Source organism: Heloderma suspectum, chromosome 2 (assembly GCF_057233095.1).
Source record: "Heloderma suspectum isolate Gila_16-S chromosome 2, 16-S_ref, whole genome shotgun sequence".
In the NCBI taxonomy this organism is placed as follows: domain Eukaryota; kingdom Metazoa; phylum Chordata; class Lepidosauria; order Squamata; family Helodermatidae; genus Heloderma; species Heloderma suspectum.
Window position 1 is genome coordinate 172,011,640 of NC_139459.1, and position 25,819 is coordinate 172,037,458.

The window sequence follows — 25,819 nt, forward strand, 5'->3', positions numbered from 1 at the left end:
GGTTCCCCTGTGATTCTTCCTCTGCAGGCTGTCCTCCAGTCTCATCTGCAAGTACCTGGAATCGGTTCCACAGCTCCACTGCTTCCACCGGTGCAGAGTGGCATCTAGTTCTTCTTCTCCTAACTGTCACCCTTTTCCAAGGAGTATCCTCTATTCCATTTTTCTTCACCTCAGCATTTCCCACTGCCTCATCTTGCTGTTGCTCTTCAAGCTTCTGGTCTGCCCTTTGCTGCTGTAGTTCCCCCATTCTGTCCAAGAACTCTTCGTGTTCTCTTATTCCTCAGAGGGTCGACAGTCGCCGCTCCAATCCACTTACTTTTTCCTCCAGCAGCGTGATCAACTTGCACTTGTTGCAGGTGTAGGCCATGTTGTTCTCCGGAAAGAAAACAAACATTGCACACACCTTGCAGGTCACCACCACTGGAGAGTCTTGACCTTCCATAGCCTCTTTTCCCTTTTTGTGTCTAGCTTTGTGATTGTTCTAGACTAGCCTGTGCCTGCTCCTCTACTCAGTAGAGGTTAAAAGCAGAGTACCACTGGTGTGGAAGTGTGTGTTACAAGACAAATAAATGAAAAAAAGTTAGTAAAAAAATAAAAAAAAATGTTAGGGGCCTCCCCCTTGACCTCCCCTGCGGAACTCCCCTGGCCAACTCCTGTTTGCTCCCCCTGTTCACTCGCTCTGTTCGCTCGCTCTCTGGGAGCTTGCCTGCTTCTGTAGTCCCTGGACCAGCTGGAGCAGCTTGCTCTGCTCTGCTCTGCTCAGCTGGGAGGCGGGAAACAGACTGAAGCTTCCCGCCCAGTCAGCTGCTGGGAGTACTCAGGCCACACCCCTCCAATTCAGTTGGAGCTCTCAGAAGCACCTGGTGAGCTCACAGCCAATCAGAAGGATAAAGGGCAGCCCCCTGGGCTTCCTGCAACCCACTTACCTCTTAGCCTCTGTCTCCTTTGTCTCTTCAACCACTGCAACTCCCCTGGCCAACTCCTGTTTGCTCCCCCTGTTCGCACGCTCTGTTCGCTCGCTCTCTGGGAGCTTGCCTGCTTCTGTAGTCCCTGGACCAGCTGGAGCAGCTTGCTCTACTCTGCTCTGCTCTGCTCAGCTGGGAGGCGGGAAACAGACTTTTTAAAAAACAAACAAAAACCTGGCCTCGTTTCAGTGAGCAGATTGGTGTTCAGAAATTAAGGGCGCAATCCTATGCATGTCTAGACAGAAAAAGGTACTACAACTTCCAGCATGCTCCACCCAGCCATGCTGGCTGGGGCATGCTGGGAGTTGTAAGACTTTTCTGTCTAAACTTGCATAGGACTGCACCCTCAGCAAGTGAAACTTTTCTTGGCATGGAGAGAAAGTGAGGAGCAAAGCTTGACCTGCCTTATTTATGTATGTCAGCCTGCTACTAAAGGCAGTGGAGCTAGTAAGGGGGGTGGGGTGGGAGGAGGCTACTTCAGAACGGTCGATCCTTCTCTGGGCTTGCACACAGATCGTGACACGCCAGGTTCTCTACCGGGGAAGATATCTCTGGTCTCCAGGTGACTCTTTCCCTTCAGTCAGTGTCTGCAGATGTCGCCGCCACCACCACCTTCAGGTGCTGCTGCTCTCTGGTTCCTTTCTGGCCCACCCAAACATCGATAGGCCCACATGTGCTGATCAACTGGCCCACATGCGATTGGCCCCTGTGCACATTGAAACTGTGGGGCTTGGAAGTGAAGGAGCAGGGCTTCCATGCCCTGCAGTTAGAGCCACATGGTCATGGCCTCCGCCCAGCAGCTGCAGACCTCATACCCTAATGCCTCCTTCTGGTGCCCCCCTCTAGGTGGAGCTGTCCCTTCTACGGCACTGTTACCGCGACCTGGCCTCCCAGATCAACGTGCTGCTCCTAGAAAGGCTCTGGTACGTCATGCTGGAGCAGTTCCTCATGAAGTATGTATGGAGTGCTGCTGGGCTGGTCATGGTGGCAGTGCCAATCATCACCGCCACTGGCTACTCTGAGACAGGTGAGTACAGGCAGTGTTGGAATTAGAATGGAGCATCGGGGGCACCTCTCCTGGGCACAACCTGGGTAACGAAATGGGCCTCATATATGGAAGTTACAGAAATGGTTTTAGGGCGCAATCCTATGCATGTTTAGACAGACAAAGGTCCTACAACTCCAAGCATTCCCCAGGCAGCCTGAGAGCCCAGAGAGCTTCAGCTATGGGGCATGTAGAAACGATGATGATGATGATGATAATAATAATAATAATAGGATTGTATCATTAAAGTGTGTGTGTGTGTCTGTGTGTGTGTGTGAGTATGGAATCATTAAGAACGTTTTTCAAAGTGGTGGATGAAATGCCACACGTCAGCTTGCTCAGAGGCTTAGTCAGGGCAGCAGGGCAGGCTGGCTGGCATTGTCGTAGCTCCCCATTGGCCCTGTGTGTCCAAGTCTAACACAGTAAAGCATATTCAGCCACAGAAAACTGCAGCTGGGAAAAGAGAGAACTGGAGTGATGTATGACAGCAGCAGGTGGTGGGTTTATTCTCGGACACCTGTAAGCAGGAGCAAGCAGTCCATGTTACTGAGCAGTGATTACTTGAAATGCCACTGACATATCAGGGTTGAATGAAACATTTGACAAAACCCAGCTGTGCAGTGACAGGAGGAGGATGCCTTTCGAAGGGGTGGGTAGGGGAGGTGCTTAACTCTTCCCCAACCTGCTGTTTTTCTCTTGCAGCCCTGTTCCCACCCGTCCCACCTCTGCTGCCGAGCTGCTTTTTCCAAAGAACACTGTAAACAAATGCCCAGAAACCCAGCTTGATTAGTGGGGTGAGGAAAAGAGGCAAGGGAAGCACCAGGTGTGGGAAGGGTTAAGCGCACACCCTGCCCGACTGCTGCTTCTCCACATCACGTTGCACAGTTGCACGCTTCCAAACCTGGGTCTTTGCCAGATGTCAAGATCTGCTTGTAAAGCACCACAGCCATTCATAATACCTCTGTGTGCATGCACAGCACTGGAAACGTGCCCTGGGCACGGAAATTGCTAGCCGTGTCCTTGAGTACACGCGTTGCTTTTGGAAGGAGGTCGGAGCTGGGAAGAGGCAAAGAGGAGGTGCACCTTTATCTCCTTAGCCGAGCCAAAAGGCATCCCTTGTTCCCACTTCAAAGAGCTCCGTTTGGTGCCGTTACAAAGGGTGAGGGTGGGAAGGACCTCAGCAAAGTGTGCCCTGCAAGGTGGAGTGTTTATGATTTATTTTATTTATTTATTTATTAAATTTATTAATCGCCCATCTGGCTGGTCACCCATCACTTTGGGTGATGTACAACAAAAGAAGAGTTTAAAACAATGTCAGCCTTCCCCAACCTGGTGCCCCTCAGATGTTTTGGACTTCAACTCCCATTGGCTCCAGCCAGCCTAATCAATGATCAGGAATTCTGGGAGTTGTAGTCCAAAACATCTGGAAGGCATTACGTCGGAGAAGACTGGTGTATGTTATAAACTTTATGAGATATAAATACAACACTGGTTCACATGACACGACATCCCACTGTGGGTTAATAACCTAAAACAAGCCATGGGTTATTTGAGGGTTGTCTAACCCTCAAACAACCCCTGCCACCTAGGTTTGCACAACACGACAAGGCAAAGCAAGCCAGGTACCCACAGTGGACTGTTCTGTCATGCAAACCGAGTCAGCGTGTATGATCATATATTTAGTCAGCCATAGCACACTGGCTGACAGTCAGTCGGCTTCCCTCTTTCACATATGCTTTATTAGTATCATATGGTAATAAGTAGAATAACATGAAGGATGTTGACACCTTGATAACCTCGCCTAATAATACTAATAATCTCTTGGTGCTTGATAATTCTGCCTGGGCTACAGCCCTTCTCCCTGACATGCCAGGTTTGTGTGTGTGTGTGTTGGGGGGGGGGATTTCCCCCCCCTGTGGCTCAAAATCCTGATGAGATGACCCATTAGAAGCAGAGCTAGTTAATCAAAAGAGCTAGTTCCTCTTCCGGAGTTTAAATCTAACCACACGGATCTTTCATGATCAAATACAAAGGTGTCTCAGAACTTTCAGTGCTGATTGGCTGTCATCTGGAGGAATCCAGGTTGGGGAAGGCTACTTTAGGGCTTCCTTTGCACTGTGGGCTTCTGAACTCTTTCTGCCCCTCTTATAAGTCTGAAGAGAGGGGTTAATTTAAGGCCGTGATCCTATGCATATTTAGACAGAAAAAAGCCCTATAACTCCCAGAATTCCTCAGCCAGCACAGTTGGCTGGGGAATGCTGGGAGTTGTAAGACTCTTTTTTCTGTCTAAACATGCATTGGATTGTGCCCTTAGCCTCTGCAATATGCCCTGCCGGGTAACTGAAAGGCCCAGGAACCCAATAAGGTCACAGGGACCCCAGCCATGGCACCTGATACCAAGGGACCCTTTATTATGTATCTTGGCTGCTTTCTCCCATGTGAGCCAAGACACAGGCAAATGGCACTTTAAACTACACCTTCTCCCACCCCACCACACCCCCAGTGTAAGCAGCAGCAGAGGTTCTGTCAGAGTTTGCCCCTTACAAGTCAGAACAGAGAAAGCGGGATGTACGAGGTAAGCACTCTGAGCGAGCTTCTGTTGCTCTTTGCAAGGGCACAAGAGGGCATCTGAGGGGCCTTTGTTGGCGCATGGCTGAAGTACGTCAGGGAGAATTTCCACCAGTGGGTGCAGATGCTGGGAGAAGCGGGATTTGGAGCCTCTTGCCTGGTGTTTAGTGTGTGCAGGGATGAATCAGTGGCTTGCTTTTTAGCCCTTCCTCAGTTTGAAATCGGGCCCCTGTCAAAAACTAGTTGCTGACCAGGGAGCAGCAAGCCTCAAGCCAAACTCTGGGGCTTTATTTGATTAGTACCTGGGTGGCAGAGTGCCATCCCATCACAGTCTCATGAACATTCTCATGCTGCTATTTCAAAAACCTTTACAGCTGCCTTCCCCAACCTGTGCCTTCTTCCAGATGTGTTGGACTGGGAGTTGTAGTCCAATGCATCTGGAGGACACCAGGTTGGTGAAGGCTGCTCTGCAGCAAGACAAGCTCCCACACAGCAGGCAAAGGGAAGGGATTCCTGGTAAGATAATGAGATTTCCAGGCAGACATGAGTCCCTAGATCAAAGGTGGAGCGAGGGAATCGGGTGCAGAGATGCTGTTCTTGGAGCTCCTGCTGATCCTAACCCATTTAGCTCCTGCTAACCCCCCACCACAACTTTGTTCCCCACCAGACCCAGAGGCGGTGAAGCAAGCTGCGCTGGAAATGGAGGAGAAAGAGCTGGTGAGCTTGAGGACCGAAGCCTTCACCACAGCCCGGAGTCTGTTGACTGCAGCAGCGGATGCCGCGGAGCGGGTCATCTCTTCCTACAAAGAGGTGTGGATGCAGCTAAGTGCTTGAGTCGACTTGGAGGCATTGGGTCAGTCTGATTCTCAAAGCAAGGAAGGGGCGAAACCATGCCTTCTCTGCTTTCCCTTGAGATGCTGTTCTAAGTGGCACATTTCTGCAATGCATGGCACTCCCCCCCCCCCCCGCCCGCGGGTCAGGGTTTCAGCCCCGGAAAGTTAAGGAGCAGAACAGCCTGGCATCACAACGCCCTAGACTCTGCCTCTAAAAAGCTGAAGCCAGCACACCCAGTTCTGCCATCCTACACCTTTTCTCTCTCTTTCTCTCTCTGGGAGTAAGTCCCATTAAACTTGTTGGGACTTACTTTTGGGTAAACATGCATAATATGTGTCTAGAAGAGACCATCTTTCCTGTGTTCCATCCTCAAGGAATATCCACATTGCTGATTTTAACCCTGGTTTTACCTGCTTTGTTGTTGTTCCCTGAGTAATTTGAAGCTCGCTGACGTGTGTTTAGAAATGCCTTGACTGATAGCACCCTCCTGACAATGCTGTCCAAGTGCCATGTGCAGAGATGGCTGCCCAAAGGAGCTCTCTAGGCCAGGGAGCTCTGCCTTAGGAACTTACATCCCTTGGAAACTAGCTGAAGCTGCATCCTTGGGGAAGGAACCATAGCTCTGTGCAGTGGAGGCTGGTGGCTCCAATGTCAGTGGGGCAGTGAATCCACTCTGGGTTTCAGTCAGAACCAGTCAGAACTCTAGAGGAGCTATCCTGGTTCTGACTGAAACTCGAAGCGGATTCACTGGTCCACTGTCATCGGAGCCACCAGCCTCCACTGATGATAGCTCAGTGATAAAGCAAATGCTTTGCACACAGAAGGTCCCAGGTTCAGTTTAAAGGATCAGATGATGGGAAAGACTGAGACCCAGGAAAGCCTCAGTAGTTAGAACAGGCAGTACTCAGCCAAAGGCCTGACCTGGTATAAGGCAGCTCCTTCTGTCCGTATGTTCACCTTGAGGCTGTGCTTCTCTGCACACTTAGGAGTAAGCTGCACTGAACTCAATAAGACTGACTTCCACATAAGCATATACAAGGCTGTCAGGAGCATGATGAAACTTGACTGTTTGGGCTGGTTTCAGGAGCCTAGAGTCAAGCCAGTAAGTTTCTAGTTGTAGCACCTGCTTTGTTGTTGTTGTTTTTAGCGGTTTGCTTGGATTTTAGCTGAATGTAAGGAGGTGCTTTCAGGATTGTGATTACTCCTGTGCCAAACAAATTAAAATTCTGCCCGAAGAAAAGTCAAATTCTGTGGCTCATAAAGGTTATGCGAAATAAAGCGCAGTATAATTCTGCCTCTGCTAGCCATGGCAAAGGGCAAGTTGCTACAGAGTGTGTAGAAGCCCCATCGGTGGAGGTTCTTCTAGTACTCTCTGTCTGGTATCTGAGGTTTCACAAGGCAATGCCCATATATTTTAGAAGTCTGTTGTTGCAGGCATAAGGGCTAGAAACTTGATTTTAAAACAAGTAAAGAAAGAAAGCTGAGGTTCTCAGGATGCTGGTTTATTCAGGTTTTATTGCTACTGAATGGAGGTTGGCTGAAAGTTTGTAAATATAATATATTTTAAATAAATGACAGGCCTGCTCCGGTTGGGTAGTATAAGATTCCCCAATAGATATTTTGGGGCAATTCCTTTACACCCATGGAAACAGATCCGTAAGTTCAGTGTGATATCAGTTACATCCATTTCTGTTCTGGGGCTCTCTAGTCCTGATTGTAAATTTGATTATAACCCATGATACTAAGCTGTGTGTTTCCAGACATGTTTCCAATAGCATAAGGAATAGAAACATGATTTTAAAAAGGTAATTGCATTTACACTAGGTGTCAAGTTCTGGGCCGAGTACCAGATCTCGTGCAAAGTTGCACGTCTGTGAAAATGGCACAGAAGACCCCCATTTCAGGGCAAAAAGGCTGGATTAGATGATCTCTGAGTTTCCCTTCCAGCAGTCATTTCTTTGCTCCTTCCTACTTCAGGTGACTGAGCTGGCAGGGTACACCGCTCGCGTATATGAGATGTTCCAAGTGTTTAAGGATGTGAAATGTTGCAACTTCCGGCGGCCTGGAGAGCTCGAGGAGGGGCAGGCTCATGCTGGGACTGTGATGAGGCATGGTGTGCGTGTGGAGGGACCACTCCAGATACAAGGTAAGGCACTCCAGCCTCTGGAGTGTATCTGGCTGATGAGGCACGCCTCACCCCGGCTGCTGGCTTGGTAACTGCTAGATGTGGCCTGCTAGATAAAGAGATGTGTTGCATGCAGATGTTGGCCCTTGCACGATCAAACCAAGGCTGCAATCCTGTGCACACTGACTCAGGAGTAAGTCCCATTAAACCCAGTGGCACTTTCTTCTGCATGCATAGGACTAGGCTAGAGAAATCTGGAGGCAGCTGTATGGCCTACATACAGGGCCCTGTGAAACAGCAGTAGAGTAGAAGCTTCCCAGTTTTCCCTATTCCTCTAGCCTTTGATTGGTGCCTAGCCAGCCTGGCCTAGAACCCTGATTGGTCAGACCCCAGTCCTGAATGTTCCATTGGTGACTTGGACCTAGGTCTCAGTGAGGTAGTTAACCTGTGTTGGTGCTGTACCACTACAGACTGCAGCTGCGGGCTCCCATGACATTTCTCAATACAGAAACAATTCCCTGCAGATAGAAATCTGGCATGTGTTCTGTTTAGCTGCTCTCCTCCCTTTTCTTTGAAAGGTGTGTGGGAGAGTTGCTTCCCAAGGCTTTGCTTTACTTGCTTTTTGTGCTTTGTATATACCCACAACCTTCAATAAGCGAAATGGTTCACACAAATAAAAGTAGCATATCAGGATGAAGACTAGCTAGAATGTTTCTCCCTGACATCTGGTTTTCTATGCAAAGGGTGCTTTTTTTTTAAATTGTTTTTTGTGTGGAGGAGTATTCAGTCGTGTGGGCAGCTGTAATCTGAAGTGGCACAGCTCAGGTACAGGCTGACACCTCCATGCGAACTCGGCCCTCTGCCAGCAAGTGGGAACTGCCCCGTGTCCCATCAGCCCAAGTCTGCTTGACCTCTCCTCTCTTTCTTTCCCTCCCTTCCTTGTGCAATGCACAATTACAGCTGAAGACAGGCAGACCAGCAATCAAGCTATAATGTAGTCTAATGGATGCTTGAACAACATTTCTTTATTATGGATTAAAACATTTGGCATGATTGATTAACCACTATGAACCATGGGCAAACAAAAGTGCAAAAAGAACCCCAAACCCCTTTGGATGATGTGATGTTGAAAGTCCCTTTCAGTCGTTTAGTTTCTGCTGCTCTGCCTTCACCCTTACTCCTCTTTCCAATGTCATGTGTCTCTCCTTTTTCTCTTTCTGGCCTCTCTTCAGCTTCTTTTCCAAAGTTGCCCCAAAGCAACTTTACCTCCTTTCATCTTCCCCCACACATTTGACATCCCTCCCTTCACCTGTTCACCCTGCAATCCATCACGCCATGGGAGTAGGCATTATACCTCCTTCTTGCTCTCCATTGACAGTTGCTTCCCTGGCCAAACTCTCTGCCTGTCACTCAGTTTTGTGTGTGCGTGTGATGTATTAGGTTTATATCTGGTCTTTCCACCCTCACCTAAAAAATGACTCAGGGTAGCTGACAAAGCTAAAAACAGAGGAAGAATCTGTAAGGTTCAACAGGGCTAGGGCTGTGTGAAATTCTGAGCATTAAAAATAAATAAATTCTGTTCCAAATTAAGCTCAGTTCTGTGCCCCTGTACACATGATGCAGATGAAGCACCTTTGCAGGATATATGTTGCATAATCTGTTCTGCAGCATTTATTATTTTGCCTAATTGGTCCTGTTTGTGCTCATCTTGGGGAGGAACAAGGAGCTATACAAGGCACACAACCCCCCCCCCCCCCGCCAAAGCAGGAAATCTTATTCAGCTACACCTCTGGCTTCTGAGATTTCAGCTGGCATCATCCTGAAACACTTTCAAGTATATGTTCATAGCCACAAGAGCTAGAAACTTGCACTTTCTTTTAAAATGAAAGCTGGGATTCTTAGGAAGCTGAATACTATAGCTGATGTTGTATTCTATGGCTTTATGAACAGCTGTGGAATTGTAGGATACACAGAACTGTGAGCAAGACTGCTACTGTAATGATGCTTCCCATTTGGGTCCTTGACTCTGCAACTTGTGTCCTGCTTCCTACAGCAGGAGGAGCAGCAGAGGGAATGAATGGAGGTGCTCCTTCCCCATACTAACTTGTTACTTGGAGCTATTGTAGACCTGGAAAAGGTGCAGAAAAGGATAAGCAAAATGATCAGGGGGCTGGAGCATCTCCTGTGAGGAAGCATTTGCGGCTTTTTAAGCTTAGAAAAAAGGTCAAGTAAAGGGGGACGTGAATGAGGTTTGTAAACTTATGCATGGTATGGAGGAAGTGGACAGAGAGAAGGTTTGTCTCCCCCTCTGTAATACTCAAACCCAGGGCCATCCAGCGAAGCTTGGTGGGGGACTCGAAATAGACAAAACAAAGTACTTCTTTGCACAGCACATAGCTGGAGTTCACTTCCTTAACGTGTGGTGATGGCCACCAGTTTCGATGTCCGTAAAAGGGGACTGGGCAAAGGCATGACTGATAAAGCTATCAATGGCTACTAGTCCTGATTCCTAAACTTTACCTCCAATATCAGAGGCAGTAGGTTTCACAATGACAGTTGCTGGCGAGCCACAACAGGAGAATACTGGATTGTGCTCATGTCCAGTGTACGAGGCATCTGGTTGGCTCTCCTGCGGGAAGCAGGAAGCTGGACGAGGTGGCCCTTTGGTCTGATCCAGCAGAGCTCTTCAGTTACGTGTTCCTAAGTTACAAGCAGTCTTTAGGCCTGGATTTTGCACTCCTGCTGGCGAAGGACTGCAGCTGACACCATTATTATTGCTTTGTCCCATGAAACTGATATCAGCGGACCCCCCCACTGACCTGGCCCCAAATCCCCACCCCTGTTGTTATGCTGAAATGACCGAGGAAGGTTGTACAGCAGGAGTGGGGATCCTCAGGCCTGGGTTTCAAATCTGGCCCTCCCCAAATGGCCATGCCCTCTTCCCCCCAACCACCGATTGTTTGGTGGCTTCCCAGCTTTTGTCCAGCTTTCCCCCCATTCTGAACAGTTGAAATACCTCTCCTAGGGTTTAATTATTGGCAGTAAGAGCTTGAAGCTGCAACAGGCTGGTGTTTGGGGTATTTGGCCCCACCCCATTTGCCTTTGGCCCCTCCCTGTTTTACCTTTGACTCTGCCCGACAAGCTTCTCTGAAAAGCGACCTCTGGAAAAGCTGCTCTGAAATTTAATGCTTCCCTCGGGCTGAAAGAGGTTCCACACCCCTCCTAAGGTGACTGGAAACCTAGTCCTAATAGTTGGTTCAGAGAGGTTGAGCCGATTTGATGGGGAACTGCAAGGCTCTTGTACCTTAAACGGCCAAGCAGAAGGAGGGATTTTGGCAGGTGCAACTTTCCTCGCCCTGCAGGCCAAGCTGCACCTTCCAAAATTCTGCCTCCTGCATTGAGCTTTATGGTAAAGGAGCCCTCCTTTCCATCCAGGCACTCTGCCTGGCCCCGCTGGGCTTCTGACTGTTGGCTAGAGCTCAGTCCTGGAACCTCTTCTGAATGCCCTGCCTCTTCCCTGGAACATATCACAGAAAGTCATGTTGACACTCTTGCAAAAGGAGGGAGCACACGCAAGTATGTGCAGCTGCATTTCCCTCACGAATCTCACTGAAGAGCCACAGCCAGTGCCCACAAATCCGATGATCTAGCTATGGGCCTGGCACTAACCCTGCTTCCTTGGGAGGCATGAGATGGAAAATGTTTAGCAGAGATGCAGAGCCTCCCTCCAGGGGGAGACAACACCTACGATCTCTCTTCACTCCCTCACTTTGGCCATCTGGCTTTCCCATATATTGGGCAACACTTGTTATGCCTTGTTGTGTTAGACCTGGGTAGCTGTGTGTTCAGCCCAGTTCAAACATCATGCCAAACCATGGCTAAGTTTCTTTATCCATGGTTTGGCATGGTGTCTGAGGGTGCTTCCAGATGAGGCTTTTATTGTGCAACCGCATTCCCTAATTCATAGAATTTTACCATGTGTGTGTGTGTGGGGGGGGGGGGTTCAGATGCTGTTGTCTTCAGTTCGTAGCCCTCCTGTATTTCCCCACCGCTTCTTCTGGATTTTTTTTACTTAAAAGAAAAAAATCCATTAAGGAAGAGAAGACAGAATAGCTGCACGAAGCCTTTTGACTGGTAGCACTAGAAACTGAAAGCACCCAAAATTGAGGCTGTCAGAGGGAAAGAAGGATTGAGAGAGGGGTGCTGCCCCCTTCTCATTGAGAGAGAGAGAGAGAGAGAGAGAGAGAGAGAGAACTCCCTTGCAAGGGTTCAAGCACTGCCTTTCACTGAGGATTTGATACCCGGTCTCTTCCTCCTGATCCCTCCATCCCCTCCTTTCTTACTTACAGGACGTGTGGTTGATGTTGATAATGGAATTATTTGTGAAAACATCCCCATCATCACTCCCACCGGAGACGTGGTGGTCACCAGCCTCAACATCCAAGTAAGTGGTCAGCTGACGGGGTAGATCAGGACTGCTGGGCAACAGGGAGACCTCAACTGGGGTAGCAATATCTAAGCAGTGCTGAAAGTGAGAAGTGCACTTCTCTACAGCTGCAAAAATGTTAAAGGTTACTCTCATTGAGTAAAGTTGCCAACTTTTGAACTGTCCTGTGTAGGTGTGCTGTTAACAGGGACCTGATATTCAGGAATGAGCAGGTGATAATGCTGATCTCCACAACCAGAAATAAAATTAATAATAATTAATAATAATTCCACCCCCTCAGATTTCTGTTGATTAAGTTGCTGTTAAAGGCACAGGAGCAGGTTGGGCCCTCTTTTTTTTTTTTTCCAGTCAATCCTGTTGGCAAAGTGGATGCACTTTGCACATGCTCTTTTTTCTTCATTGTTGTTGGCACTCCTGTTGGCAAAGTGGATGCACTCTGCACATGCTCTTTTTTCTTCATTGTTGTTTCATGTATCCTCAGGCAGAGCGCTGACACAATGTCTCATCACACTGAAAACCATTTCTAGGGCTAGGGTCCTTTTTCAGATTCATGGGGAGGGGGAAAGAAGGCAGGGAGAGTGTTGCGTCAGCCTGGCAAGCACTTTGTCGGTTGGAATTCAGAGGGCAGGAGAACTATGGCAGCAAAGCTGGGACTGAGAGTTCCTGCCAGTGCTGACTCTGCCTGTTGCAAGGTCAGGCAGGAGGGCGGGGGGCGGGCTGATAAGGCCTTGATTGCTGCTGTCTTTATCTTTCTGCAAGAGCTTACAAAAAGCTGGAAATACAGCAGGAGTACAGGATTGGAGAGGGAGAGCTGATGTGGCTCCAAGATTGCTGTTGAGGCCCCAAATGGATAAAGTCAAGTTGGCAGGTTGACTAAAGGGGCTGGCGAGTCATGGTTACAAGGCCCTATCCTATGTTCTTGGGCATTTGGGGGTGGCGGAGTGGGGACAAGAGCTCTGAGAAAGGGAGGGCACTGGAGCTGTCAATGACGCCAAAGAGGACTAGTCCAGTCCTTCATATTCGTGCTCTCTGCTGCCCCCTTGTAGGTGGACGAGGGCATGCACCTGCTGATCACTGGCCCGAATGGCTGTGGCAAGAGCTCACTGTTCCGCATCTTGGGGGGGCTCTGGCCGACGTATGAAGGCATCCTCTACAAACCGCCCCCCCATCGTATGTTCTACATACCACAGAGGTACAATGGGCACCAGTATTTAGGTGTTTGCAGGCTAGGGAAGGGAACATGGTATAACGGAGCAAAAAGAGAGGTTTGGGGGCTCAAGAATCCTGGATCCTTTTCCCAGCACTGTGTGAGGAGTGGGTTAGGATCAGGAGGGATATGGATATTTTACATCTGAGAGAAAGAACAAGAGAACAGATGTAGCATGCTGGCGAAGAGACTGAACTGAGTGCCAGGAAACTGCTGGCTCAAATCTCGCCTCCACCATTTCTTAATTTAATTTATTTATTATTACTCTTATATCCCGCTTTTTTGTTGTCTTGCAAGGAACCAAAGGCAGCTTACATAGTCCTTCTCCTCTCCATTTTATCCTCACAGCAACCCTGAGAGCCGGTGACTGGCCCAAAGTCACCCAGTGAGCTTCATGGCTGAGGGGGGACTAGAACCTGGATCTCCCGAGCCCCAGTCCAACACTCTTAACTGCTGCACCATGGGTCATTGGTTTATGCAGCAGCCTTAGGCAAGCCACAGTTCTCTCAGCCTCAGCACACAGACATACCCCATCTGTGATGTGGAGAGCGCAACCGTGGCCTGCGTTAAAGGGCCGTTTTGAAAGCATGACTGAGAGGCGGCATGTGGAAGTGTTTTGGGACCTCTCAGGTTGGCTCTGTAAACTCCAAGTAGTGTTATGACTTGTCTGCTTGGTATCTCTCTGTAGGCCCTACATGTCTGTGGGGACCCTGCGGGACCAGGTGATCTACCCAGACACGGCAGAGGACATGGCACAGAAAGGGCAGACAGATGCTGATCTGGAGCGGATCCTGGGCATTGTCAACCTCAACTACATTGTGCAACGGGAAGGAGGTCGGTGTAGCCAGGCGAGGCTGGGCATGCGTGGGGTGGGGGAGGAAAGAAGGAAAGCCAGCTCTCTGCATGTTCTCAGAAACCTTTAAATAGTGGAGGAGAGCTGGCTGAGGCCATTTATCAAGTCTGGTTTGATGAAGCAGGAAGTGAATGGGCGAAGAGGGGACATGGGAGGGTCTGATGCATCAGCCCAACTGAGTGACCAATGAAACCTCTTGTCTTTCTATTTGTGGGCGGGGCCAGGCTGGGAAGCCATCAGCGATTGGAAGGATGTGCTTTCAGGTGGCGAGAAGCAGCGAATGGGGATGGCCCGGATGTTCTATCACAGGTTAGTGCCTGGAAAATGCTGTAAGAGACGTGATCGTCTTTGTCTTGGCCATTTGCTCCTCCTCCCATCAGCTCAGCCACGAATTACAGTGTGGGGACTCAGGGCCTTTCTGGGGTGGGTTGGTACTTCCCATCTGTCCCCCTTCCCAGTAGAAAGGCAGCTGAACCAAGGTCAGGCCTGGGGGAAAGGTGGGGAGTCACACCAGAGGCAACCAAAAAGGATGTGGGTGGGGCGATGTTATCAGGATCACAGCTGAAAGCTGAAAGAGCTACTGACTGGGTCAGGAGTGGGGGAGTGGGGCGAAGGATGTGAGGCAACAAAGCATAGGGGTGGGATAAAGTGTGCTGTGTACACATTGGAGTGGCCGAACAGCCACTTGGGGTCTCTAATTCGAGCCCTTCCTCATCTCCGTAGGCCAAAGTATGCTCTCCTGGATGAATGCACCAGCGCTGTCAGCATCGATGTAGAAGGCAAGATCTTCCAAGCAGCAAAGGATGCTGGGATAGCACTGCTCTCGATTACCCACCGACCTTCGCTATGGTATGTCCCGTGCTCCTTTGGACCTTCTGTCCCTGTCCACGGGCCCTTGCTCAAGGACGGTCTCTTTCTATTGAGTTTCTCCCACTCTTACATGGGGCTCCAAGTGGGGTGAGTTTTGCAGGTGCCCATCATGACAGTTCCCACAGCCACGCCCCCAAGGAGAGGCCAAAAAGGCAGGCTGCTGTGTTCATCCATTTCAACAAACCAGGTCTAGCTGTTTTCATCTCCATCAGGAGCAGGTGTTTGGTAAAGCGAATGGGTCTTGACTGTCATTCAAGACCAGGCCACCCTAAAATACTGTGCATTACACCAGGGGTAGCTCACAACTATATATTCTTGCTGAGAAATGTCATTTGCTCCCTTCCCCCCAGCTACTGTGAGGATTGCAGCTAAGCTCAGAGGGAACAGGGAAGTGGCAGGTGACATCAGGGTCCCTGCTAATCAAAACGTCCCAGCGCATTGACCCTGTGAGCCCCGGCTCCACTACACAGGGCTTCCAGTGGCAATCTTCCATCTAGGTTATGGATCAGGTCCTCCACCCACGTCACTCCAGTGACTCCGCCACATCGGGTACTCTCAGACCACTCCCTGGGCCTGGTCAAGGACCTTCTCATCTACAACACCCTGACACCACAGCTCACTGGAATTAGCTGGGTGCCACAGACACAGTCTCACTTTATGTTTTTCTTCTCTTGCTCGATATCCCTTTGTGGAATGGGCCACACCACTGGTCCACATGCAGAACTTTTGAGAGGGCAGGGAAGGCTGGTTGTATTCTTGCAGAGAGCCTCCTTGGAGATCCAGTTGTATGTTCCTCCATGAGTGGTTTCTGGGTGCCTCTAAGAAATGGTTTCTGGGTGCCTGATTTGCCAGTCAGGAGCCCCAGTTGGCCAGACCTAGGGACGTATGGTTTCTGTAAAATCTGTTCCATCTGCGTTTCGCAGATTGTCAGGTGCTTTTCGTTCCATCGTCCGCTCGTTGACGGAAATGGATGTTTCCCAGTTTCCTGAATTTGCTTTCACTTGTAAATACACGCAAATCCCCCCCATGTGCAAACCCCCACCCAATGCAAATTTTTATGCTTTAGTTCATGGGGGGAAAGCACATTTTCAACTGGTGTTTTTTTTATTTTACACATTTTTCTTCAACTAAATTTGCATAACATTCCAGAAAGTAAAAAAAAAAAAAAAGTCCAGAAGTCCATGGAATCCATGCAACTTGGGAAGAGCCAGGCCACTGCGGAATCTGGAGGTCGGATTCCTAGGAATCTGAACTCATTTGATTCCGTGGCAGATTTCTCTGTCACCCCTAGCCAGGCCTGTAGCCAGCCTAAAATGGGGGCGGGGGGGCAATTCATCTGGTTTACAGGCCTTTTAAAGACAAAATTGTAAACTGTGTTTCAATTATTTGCTTGTAAAAAAAAATGTAGCAGGGGGCAGAGAAAATTTAAGTGGGCCAGCCCCCCCAGTTCAGCCCTGGCTACAGGCCTGCTGTGGGCTACCACTTCTTTTCCCTCCCCTGCAGGCGACTGGGAATTGGAGTTGGAATGGGGAGCTGGCTGAGCACTAGACAGGAGCCCCCTTTCCCTGGTTCCCACCTCGTCACACCTACAAGCCCACCCAGTCAGGTGAGGGAGGGGAGGTGTCCGTTGTGAGCCAGGAGGCAGAACCTGCCATTTTCTCATTGACCAGTAGAGGATGCTATAGAGTGGATCGCCTAGCTGGTTCCCCTTTGCTGGAGCAGGGAATGGCAAAGGGGCTGCTCTGGGACCTCCTCCTAGAATAGTCCCCTGATTCTAGTCTAACTGAAGGAAGCTTTATGGCAGGAGGGGATGCACTTGCTGAAATCTTCCTTCCAGTGCACGCTGTGAAGACTGGTTCCTCACGGAATCTGGCAGTACTCGGGCCTGCCCACCTTCCAGGCCTCCTCCTTCCTCTCTCCCCTCAGCCCCCAAAGACTTCCTCTCCTTCTGCCTTCTCTCCCTGTTTCCATCTCCCCCTCCGGTTCCTGGCCGCTCTCCCAAGCAGGGAGTCACGTCCCCAGCAGGAAGCTGCGTGGGCGGGGGCATCACGGTCTCATCCCTGGAGACTGAGAGCCGCTTTGTTCCTGACTCCCCCAGAGACAGCTCAGTGGAAAGATCCTTCCCCGGCAACAGGCAGGGATGCCAAGCCCACCCACGCACAGGGCACTCGCCGCACCCGGAGGAGTGTGGGGCAGCAGGGCGGGATGTGGATGCCAAGCTTGAGATCAGCAGGTGGGACGTGGCAGGCCCAGGAGCGAAGCATCGCCCTGGGACGCCATCTCAGCGGCCTCTTCTCTTGTTTGCAGGAAGTACCACACCCACCTCCTCCAGTTCGATGGGGAGGGTGGCTGGCGGTTTGAGAAGCTGGACCCAGCTGCCCGTCTCTCCCTGCGGGAGGAGAAGCAGCGCCTGGAGCAGCAGCTGGCTGGGGTCCCCGAAATGCAACAGCGTCTCAGCGAACTTTGCCAGATCTTGGGTGAAGACACGGCCTCTGCAGTGGGCAGGGTCTGATGACCGGGCGCCGGGCGCTCTTTGACATCCCCTCCCTGCTCCTGCCCCGGCTGGGCCTAGCACTCGACAGAGGGATCCCGGCTGCTCCCCTCTCCTCTCAGGAGGACCCCAGCTGTCGTCCAGGCTAATGAAGGAGCCGTTCTGTTTCTCCTTGCTGGGGCAGGATGGATTTCTGGCACCCATTTATTGTGCACTTAGTAACCTTCCCTGACTCACCTGCCTCAGTTTAGGGCTGGGTGGAGGGAGGATGGGGTCGTGCCCTGTCCTGTCCAGCGTCTCTGAAGTCTGCCCTTCCATATGGAAGGTTGACTTCCCATACACACAGTGCCTGAATATCCCAAGTTAGGAGCTCCAAAGTTCCTCACTGCTGTGAATTGTTTTGCCCACTGCCAGTTTCTGTCCTCTGTATCCACTGATATGTTGGCATGAGTTCCCAGCAGGGGTACCCACCACCACTGCCACCGTCACTTCACAGGCCCAGGAGCTTCAGCTGGGCCAAATACCACCGTTCTTCACAAAAAAGCCGCACAACGTTGGATATGAACCAAAGCCATGAATTTAGCTTTTACAACTCTCTCCCCTTGTTGCCTCTTTTTGCCACAGTTTTTGGGTGGCCGCAGTTGGTTGCACTGTGCAGCACCAGAACCCTGGGCCCCTGGAGACCAATTTGAGGAACACCTGCCTCCTACTCTAGGTGGCACTTGGGCGAAATGACAGCAGGAGCAGCAAGTTAAGGACTTCCCATTCTAGGCCAGTTGTTTTCAGCTGTGTTTCGTGAAACCCTGGCCTTCCTCAGAGGCTTACAAAGAGTTCCTCAGTGAGAAGATGGCCTAGGCAGGGCAGACTGTCTAAAAGACATGACCATCACGGACTGCTCTTCCACAGCTGTGTTGGAATTTGGGGCTCATTCTGAGTACCCTCTGCTGGTGCCATGGGTCATAGATCTGCCTGGTGCCCTGTACAAACAGAGAATGTGCCCTACAGTACATCCCAGAATCCTCTGCACCATACAGGGATCCCAGAGCTGACACACAGCTGTTCCTCCGCAGATAAACCAAGGAGAAAAAGGTTCGCTGAGGTAGGAAGATTTGAATACCCCTGTTCAAGACTAACTCGAGACCCCCTTGTATGGCCACAGGGCTGCACGTGGATTATAAAGCCCTTCCTAAGGCCTTCTCCACATGTCTCCTAATACCAAACATCTTCACTTTTGGGGGGAAATGCCCCTTAAATGGGGGGAGCTTGCAGTCCCAGTGATGTCAGCGTCCCTTGCCAAACCTGGTATTGGAGAGGTGCAAAAAGAAGGCCACAGCACAATGCCCTGTGGTGTTTTCTTACAACATTTTCTATTGGAACCTGTTGACTTGATTTAAACACACCTCACCCTTCAAGGCTTGTTTTCGTTGAAATATAAAGGGGGTGCAAGAAGGCTCCAGGAGTCGTTTTTTCCCATTCAGTTCAACCCCTTGTCTAAAGCAGGGTATATAGACTTAATTTTGTATGCAAACCACGAGGCCTCAGCTAACGATGCTGTGTTGGTTCAGCTTTGCAGCTTGCCTCCACATTAGAAGGAGCATGGAAACCCAGGTCTCCGGTACACCGTGCATCTCTTTACTTCTTGCTGCTGTGTTGATGTGATCCTCTGTGCAGGGAAAAGATCAGCTGGGTTACCTTTTGTAAGACCTAGAATGGATGGTTGCCCTCTGCTGCAGTTATGCCAATGCTGGTCTGCGCACAGAGGCTTCTATTTTCAAAAAACCTGAGCCGTCTTGTAATTACTCATGAAGGTGTTTTCTGTTGTTGTTGTTTAAAGACTCGCTGCCAGTTGTGTTTTCTGTGTGAAGTTACAGACCAGCAAGCTAGCAGTAACGTGTGCTCATGTGTACTTTTCAATAAGCATTAGCTACAGCCATCACGGAGAATTTTTTTAAATCCTGAGCTGCCAGCTTTTACAGCTGGGTTCAGGTGTTGACTCATATCCCGCAAAGGACTTTTGTTCTGCATCCCTCTGGCTCTCCTCTCTCCTCTGCAGTTTTGCCTGGGCATTTCCTTCCTCTGATTTACCTCCCCTTCCTGCTCCTGCTGCCATTTCTGAGCATGCTTCATTCTGGTGCCACCCATATTTTACGGAGACGGAGAAGAAGCCTGGTTGCTTAGCAGAAACAAGCCAGCTGCTATCCCATTTCTCCCCTTTACTGAAACTTTTTGCACTGGCCTGCGCTTCTGCGTCACACCAAGCCCTGGTGTTTGACAACCAGGCAGGGCTGGTGTCCTCACCCAACACCCATGGGTTGATGCCTGCTTTGCCCTCCCATTTGTGGATTTATGTCGTGGCAGCAGCTGAATCTGGGAAGCTGGCCACCGCATGAAATTTCCCACAGTGTTCCAGAGTGCCTGGCTTAGGGCACTCCAGGGCATTGTGGGAACTTAACATCCCTGGGTGGCATCCCAGACTCAGCCACTGATGCCAGGTAAGCCCCTGGTTGGAGGGCCCATCAAGGAGCCTCTTGCCAGGGGCCCTTTCAGACCTGGCGTCGGCCCTGCAGCCTGGCTTGGCTTGACAACACCTGCTTTTTTGCAGTCCCAGGTAGGCAGGCAAAACCAGGAGTGTTTATCAATCACCTGATGAGAGGTCACCATGCATGGCTGGTGAGCTGCGTTCATCTTGGAGGCTAACAAGTTGTGTGGGCCTGATCTGCTTGGCACTCCCCATTAGATCTGGCACCCTCCCTTGCCAACTGGTGAGCCATCCTTAATTGGGATAGATACATAGCCCCTGAAATGGCGTGTTGCTTCTGGAGGAGTTAAGATGTCGGCAAGGGAAGCGGATGCATGCAGTGCATATGTGGGTGCAAAGACACTCGCTGCCCAGTCCTGTCACATTCACAGGGAGATTATGGTAGCCAAGGCACGTTCAGATCTTTGAGCCGGCAGAGGTTCTTGACGGTGCTTCTGCCAGCGAGTCCAGTTTTGGCAAGAATCGAGGCACGAGGCACCAGCGTTAACCTTAAACTAGCTGATGCACTGTGGAGTGTGTGAAATCTTGAGGTTATTAGCACATTGTAGGGCCCTGCTTCTTGGTCTGCAGCCAGGGGCCACATTGGGAGCTGCTGGATCTGTCCAAGCAAGCCTCTGCCAATTGCTCCTGCCCCTTTCCCTGTTGCTTTCGGGGACCACTGGTGCCCCGGTCCCAGCAGTTGTGATGCTCCTGTGTATCCACAGACATACAGAGGCAACACCATAAGGAACACTGCAGCCAGGACTGGGCACCAGCAGCCTGTTCAGTTGCAGCTTTGGTTTCTTCATGTCAGCAATCACTGAGTCAAACTCATGGACATTTTAAGAAGCACAGGGGCCAAGTCTTCAGCCAGTTTGGGCTCTGGGGGATCATTCCGGCCCCTCCCACGTCACCCTAGTCCTGCATCTTTGAGTTGGGCTAGCGTCTTGAGTGGACAGAAGTTCTACTACAGGTTGCAGGGAGCTCTTGCATTTTTAAAATACCCCCCCCCCCATATCTTGTCCATAAATCAAGGACAAGATGAAATCTCCCTGAACCTTTAAAAAACAAACAAGCACAGCACAGCAGAGACAGGGAGAGTTTGAGCCAGATTTTTTCTCCCTGCTGTGCTAGTGTTCTCCTTGGAGGGAGAGTGTGTATGTATGAACATTCAAAAACAGTGTCTTCCCCACCTGCAGTTTGAAGTAGTACAGCTGCAGGTGTAGATCTGGCCGTAGGTTTCTCAAAAACAGAGAGAAAATCATATCGTTGCTGCTCCTTTTTTCTTGCAGGCTTTGAACAGAGGATCTGATAGTTCAGGCTGCTGATTTCTCCCCCACTCCCCACTCCTGCAAGCACTTCTTGCATTAGCTGTCATTGCCAGCGAAGTTATGGCAGCTTGTGTCCTCCCCTGCTTCAGAGCCTGTTTCGTTCCTGATCCAGCTTAGCCACTCCAGCCAAACAAGTTAAGTCAAGCCATTTGCAGCTATGCACAGACCTAGGCCCAGGTCCTGCTAGAGTGAAATCTTTGCATTGCCCATTCTGGAACAGCTCTGAAACTCTATAAACACATGAGAGCAGACAGGACTTCTCAAGTGAGTTCTAGACACAGATATCCTTGGAAGAAGAGGGTTCAACGTTTTTGTCTTCTCTACTTTATTGTATAATTTGCTAATTTATTTAATTGCAGAGTGTGTGTTTCGTAAGATATTTTCAAAACACATTTTTAAATCCTTTTTTGGCCATCTTTTCAGCCTACCATCCACTGTATGAAAACCCCAACGAGCAAACTGCAATTGTATTGCTTAAGGGGGAGAAAAGCCAAAGAGTGTGCCATGGAGGTTGAGTGTGTGTCAAAATTTAAGACTCTCACAGTGGTATAATGCTGTTCCCATCTGCTGGCTCTGATGTCAGAATTTTACAAACTATGCAACAAAGGCTTTCTTTCTCTGCTGTTTTGTACGTGCAGAACTGCCACCCCAGCCCACCCCTTTCTCCTGTCCTCACAGTGCCTTTTACGCTGGCAAAAGCCAGGTTTATTCAGATGATGACAATAAAATATTATAGATCACAAACAGCTGCCTATGTGATTCTGAATTCAAGTGATGGGTACATAGCTACTTCTGCCAAGCACAGTAGTAATCAGAAATGAGAGAGAGGGGGTCAGGGTTGGCTGCAGTATTTGGCCCATCAGAGGGCTGCTTTAAGACATAAGAGATGGGCGTAACAGAATGGAGTACCTTAACACAGTCCCCTTTTATCCCGGCATTTATTGACTCCTTTCTTTCCCTTAGCCCAGCCTTCTCAAACCTATGCCCCTCCAGACGTTTTTGCCTACAACTCCCATCATTTGCAGCCAGCATGGCCGATGGTCAGGGATGGTTGGAATTGTAGGCCACAACATCTGGATGATCCAGGTTGGAGAAGACTTATCTAGTCCTATTCACCTTGTCCCAGTCACCCAGTGGGAAATGAGACCGTTTGCTCCTCCATCCCCACAGTGCAGCATTCTCACAGCTCAACCTGGGGACATCCTGCCCCTTCCCCCACCCCCAGGAGCTGGGAGTAGGTTGTCCTCAGCTTCTCACTGGATTTTCAGTGAGAAGGTCAGAACAGCACAAGCAAGAGGCTTGCACCGCTTCCAACCTTCCTGGGAAGCCAACACGAAGTGAAAATGGCCCTGCAGCTGACAGCCCTTTAGGCCCTCCACAGGCCTCTGGGCACTGGCCATGCCCAGCGTGTACAACCTCTGCCACTGGCCATGAGGGAATCTGTCAGCGGCTGCAGGAGATGAGAAGGCTCAGGAGAGGGTGCTGGGTGTGAACACATTTTGAGGGAGATGGTGGATCTTTAAGGTTCAGCTAGAAATTCAAAGAGTAACATTTTGTTAGTGTAGGCTGAAGGCATACAATTGGAAGTCGCCCATTCTAAGTCAAAGGGAGGTAGCAAAAATCTAAGAAGAGCAAGGTAATGTTCCAGTGACATTGTTTAGGTAGCCTCTGCTAATAGTGTTGTGCTATATTTTAATTAAAAGACATTATTGTTTACTCTAGATTTAATTCATGCAATACATTTCATTAAAGAAGCGCCCTGGGCTTATCAGCCCATCTTGGTGATTTTGCATTTGTTACCCAGAATACTGGCAGACAGGAGCAGGTTTACTTCTTGAAGATCAAGTCAGCGAAATACAGCTTGCATATTTTTCAAAATAGCTCCAGAAGTAAAAGGAAGTGTGTTGTTACTTTTTATTCCTTTAGCACAACTTGAAAATTCAAGGACAGGACATTGCGAATGCAATCCTAACTGCACTTGCCTAGGACTAAGCCCCGCTAAACACAATGGAACTTCTGAGTAAATATGCATCGAACTGCACTGTGAGGGGACCAGACCCATACAGCTCCCTCCTGATTTAATGCAAATTGTGATGTGTGTGCTGAACTTTGTGTGCTGCAATATTATTTATTTGTTACATCACCAACAGTGTATATGGAGCTTTTTAGAGCTTCATAACCTAGAACAGGTGGGCAACTTGCGGCCTAAGGCTGCACACAGCCCCCAGCCTAGTATTTCAGAGCCCTCTGCAAGCAGAGGCTCACGCTGCTTCCAACCTTCCTGAGATCCCTCCAGCAAGCAGAGTTCAGACTTGTGGCAAGATCGATCTGTCCTTCTCTGGACAGCTCCCTGGGTGGGGAAGAAGAACAGGGGACAGAAGGGAGGAAAGAAAGAAGGGGGTGTCCGCAGTGGCTCCAGGTTTTGAGGGCCCTTGAGCAAGACATCTGTGGATGCACACGTGCAGCATTGTGGTAATCTGGAATTTCAGTCATTACGAGTTTAGAGAGGATCTTGCTCAGATTTTTTCCGGCTTTTTGAAATGCTTCCACTGAAGTTTCAGTGATGGCTCCTGGTGTAGAAAGAGCGTTGGAGAAGGAACTTAGAATAGTGCTGATGTTCTACACCAGGCTTCGCCAAACTGGGCTCCCATAATTCCCAGCTGGCATGGCCATGGTTAGGTCACCCAAGTCAGAAACATTAAGGGTGCAATCCTATGCATGTTTAGACAGAGAAAAGGCCTACAACTCCCAGCATGCCCCAGCATGGCTGGCTGGGGCGTGCTGGGAGTTGTAGGCCTTTTCTCTGTCTAAACATGCATAGGATTGTGCCCTAAGGGTGCAATCCTGTCTTAAAGATATGCCGGCTGAGGGCCTATAAGATATGGTGGAAGCCCCGCTCCGCCCTGGACCAGTATCCTGGTGCAGTGTGCGATGCGCTGCCACCGCAACTGCTCAGGTACATCAGTGGAACACATTGCCACAGCATCTGCTATTTGCCAGCAGAAAGACCAAAATGGGGCTCATTTGTTGTGTAGCTACCATCCCATGACACATTTTAGATTGCAGCTGACGATCAATGAATGAGGATATCATGGGCCCAGAAAAAAATTATCTCTGCATTAGACTGGATGGAAATGCTGAAGTTAAATCTCTTAGGGCACAGTCCTATGCATGTTTAGACAGAGAAAGGGCCTACAACTCCCAGCATGCCCCAGCCAGCAGTGCTGGCTGGGGCATGCTGGGAGTCGTAGGCCTTTTTTTCTGTCTAAACATGCATAAGATTGTGCCCGTAATCTGCCACTTACAATCAAGGGACCGGTTCACTGTGTGCTTAGCAAATCACCTCCAGTGCAATACCCTATGCATATCTATTCAAAAGTACCATTAGGTTCAATGGTGCTTCCTTTCTGGTAAGTATGTATAGGATTGCAGCCTCCATTTTGACTCTCTTCTGAATGTGACAGTGTGAGCCAACCCTACTGAAAAGCACTGATGTGAAATGTGTTTGATGTGGGACGGCTTATTCACACATGCAAATCATCAAGCGATGAAAAGGCATGCATGAACGAGCCTCAAGGGACTAGTTTATGTTCCTGCATTTCTCCGCTCCTTCACACATGCAACTGCTGCAGGAAGGCTTGTGTGAACTGAGTTGCCCGCAGTGTGAGCTGTCCCATGACTGTGATCTTAGCGGCACAGTTTCCAGCTGCCACGGCCACTGGGATCATGGTTGCTGGCTCGTGTTGCTTTCCAGCGTAACCTCCTTTCACACTCCCTGTTTTCCCCCTGGCACCTGTGTACATGACAGTTAAGAAATCCAGCAGCGCGAGCCAGTCCTAGCTCATATTATTTTGCACCGACATGGGCTGTTGTTTTGTAGCATGCTTCCATTTCTCAAATTCTACTCCTTCAATAGCGGGCTAACCATTATACACAAGACACAGAAATGCAGAGGGGAAACCTGTAGTTAAAATCCCGATTTGAAGTTCATGGAACTTCCCTACAGTTTCTTAACCCCTATGCCAAATTGTCAGAGGCCAATATTTATTTATTCACATCTATTTACCCCTTGCAAGGACTCCAAGATGGCCTACAGGGTCCTCCTCCTCTCCATTTTATCCGTATAACAACCCTGTGAGGTAGGTTAGGCTGAGAGTCAGGGACCCAGTGAGCTTCATGGCTGAGCGGAGACTTGAACCTGGGCCACCCCAGTCCAACACTACAACCACCGCACCACACTGGCTCTCTTTGTTTTTTCCCCTTTGTCCTTTAAGTTTTGTTCACTGTATCCCCCACATGGCACTTTCCAGCAGGCATTCCAACAATGTTTCATGAGCTCCTTCCAACATTGGGTATCAGGTAGGATGAGCTCAGTTTTCATCAGTGCATGCCAGCAGTCCTTCCCAGCATTAGCAGGGAGAAAAAACTAAAAGATATTGCATAGCAGGAGTTAAGAATTCCCTGTTCAGCAACATAACAGGTAAGCAGAGCCCCAGTGTCAACTTAGCAGCTTTAGTGTTTGTTTTTCCTGCTCCCTCCATCAATCATTAGTATGTTCATAAATT

General features: G+C 49.6%; 1 protein-coding gene across 1 annotated transcript in view; it reads left to right on the plus strand.

The window, feature by feature from the left end:
* ABCD1 (ATP binding cassette subfamily D member 1) overlaps window positions 1-21,996 on the plus strand; it is a 30,702-nt gene extending 8,706 nt beyond the window's left edge. The window contains exons 2-10 of the mRNA XM_084836051.1: window positions 1,812-1,992; window positions 5,246-5,388; window positions 7,390-7,558; window positions 11,887-11,981; window positions 13,031-13,176; window positions 13,880-14,025; window positions 14,269-14,353; window positions 14,768-14,893; window positions 17,222-21,996. Of these exons, the coding sequence (XP_084692177.1) occupies window positions 1,812-1,992; window positions 5,246-5,388; window positions 7,390-7,558; window positions 11,887-11,981; window positions 13,031-13,176; window positions 13,880-14,025; window positions 14,269-14,353; window positions 14,768-14,893; window positions 17,222-17,426 (1,296 nt within the window). The 3' untranslated portion in view covers window positions 17,427-21,996. The remainder of the gene's footprint in view (window positions 1-1,811; window positions 1,993-5,245; window positions 5,389-7,389; window positions 7,559-11,886; window positions 11,982-13,030; window positions 13,177-13,879; window positions 14,026-14,268; window positions 14,354-14,767; window positions 14,894-17,221) is intronic.
* The last annotated feature ends 3,823 nt before the right edge of the window (window positions 21,997-25,819 follow it).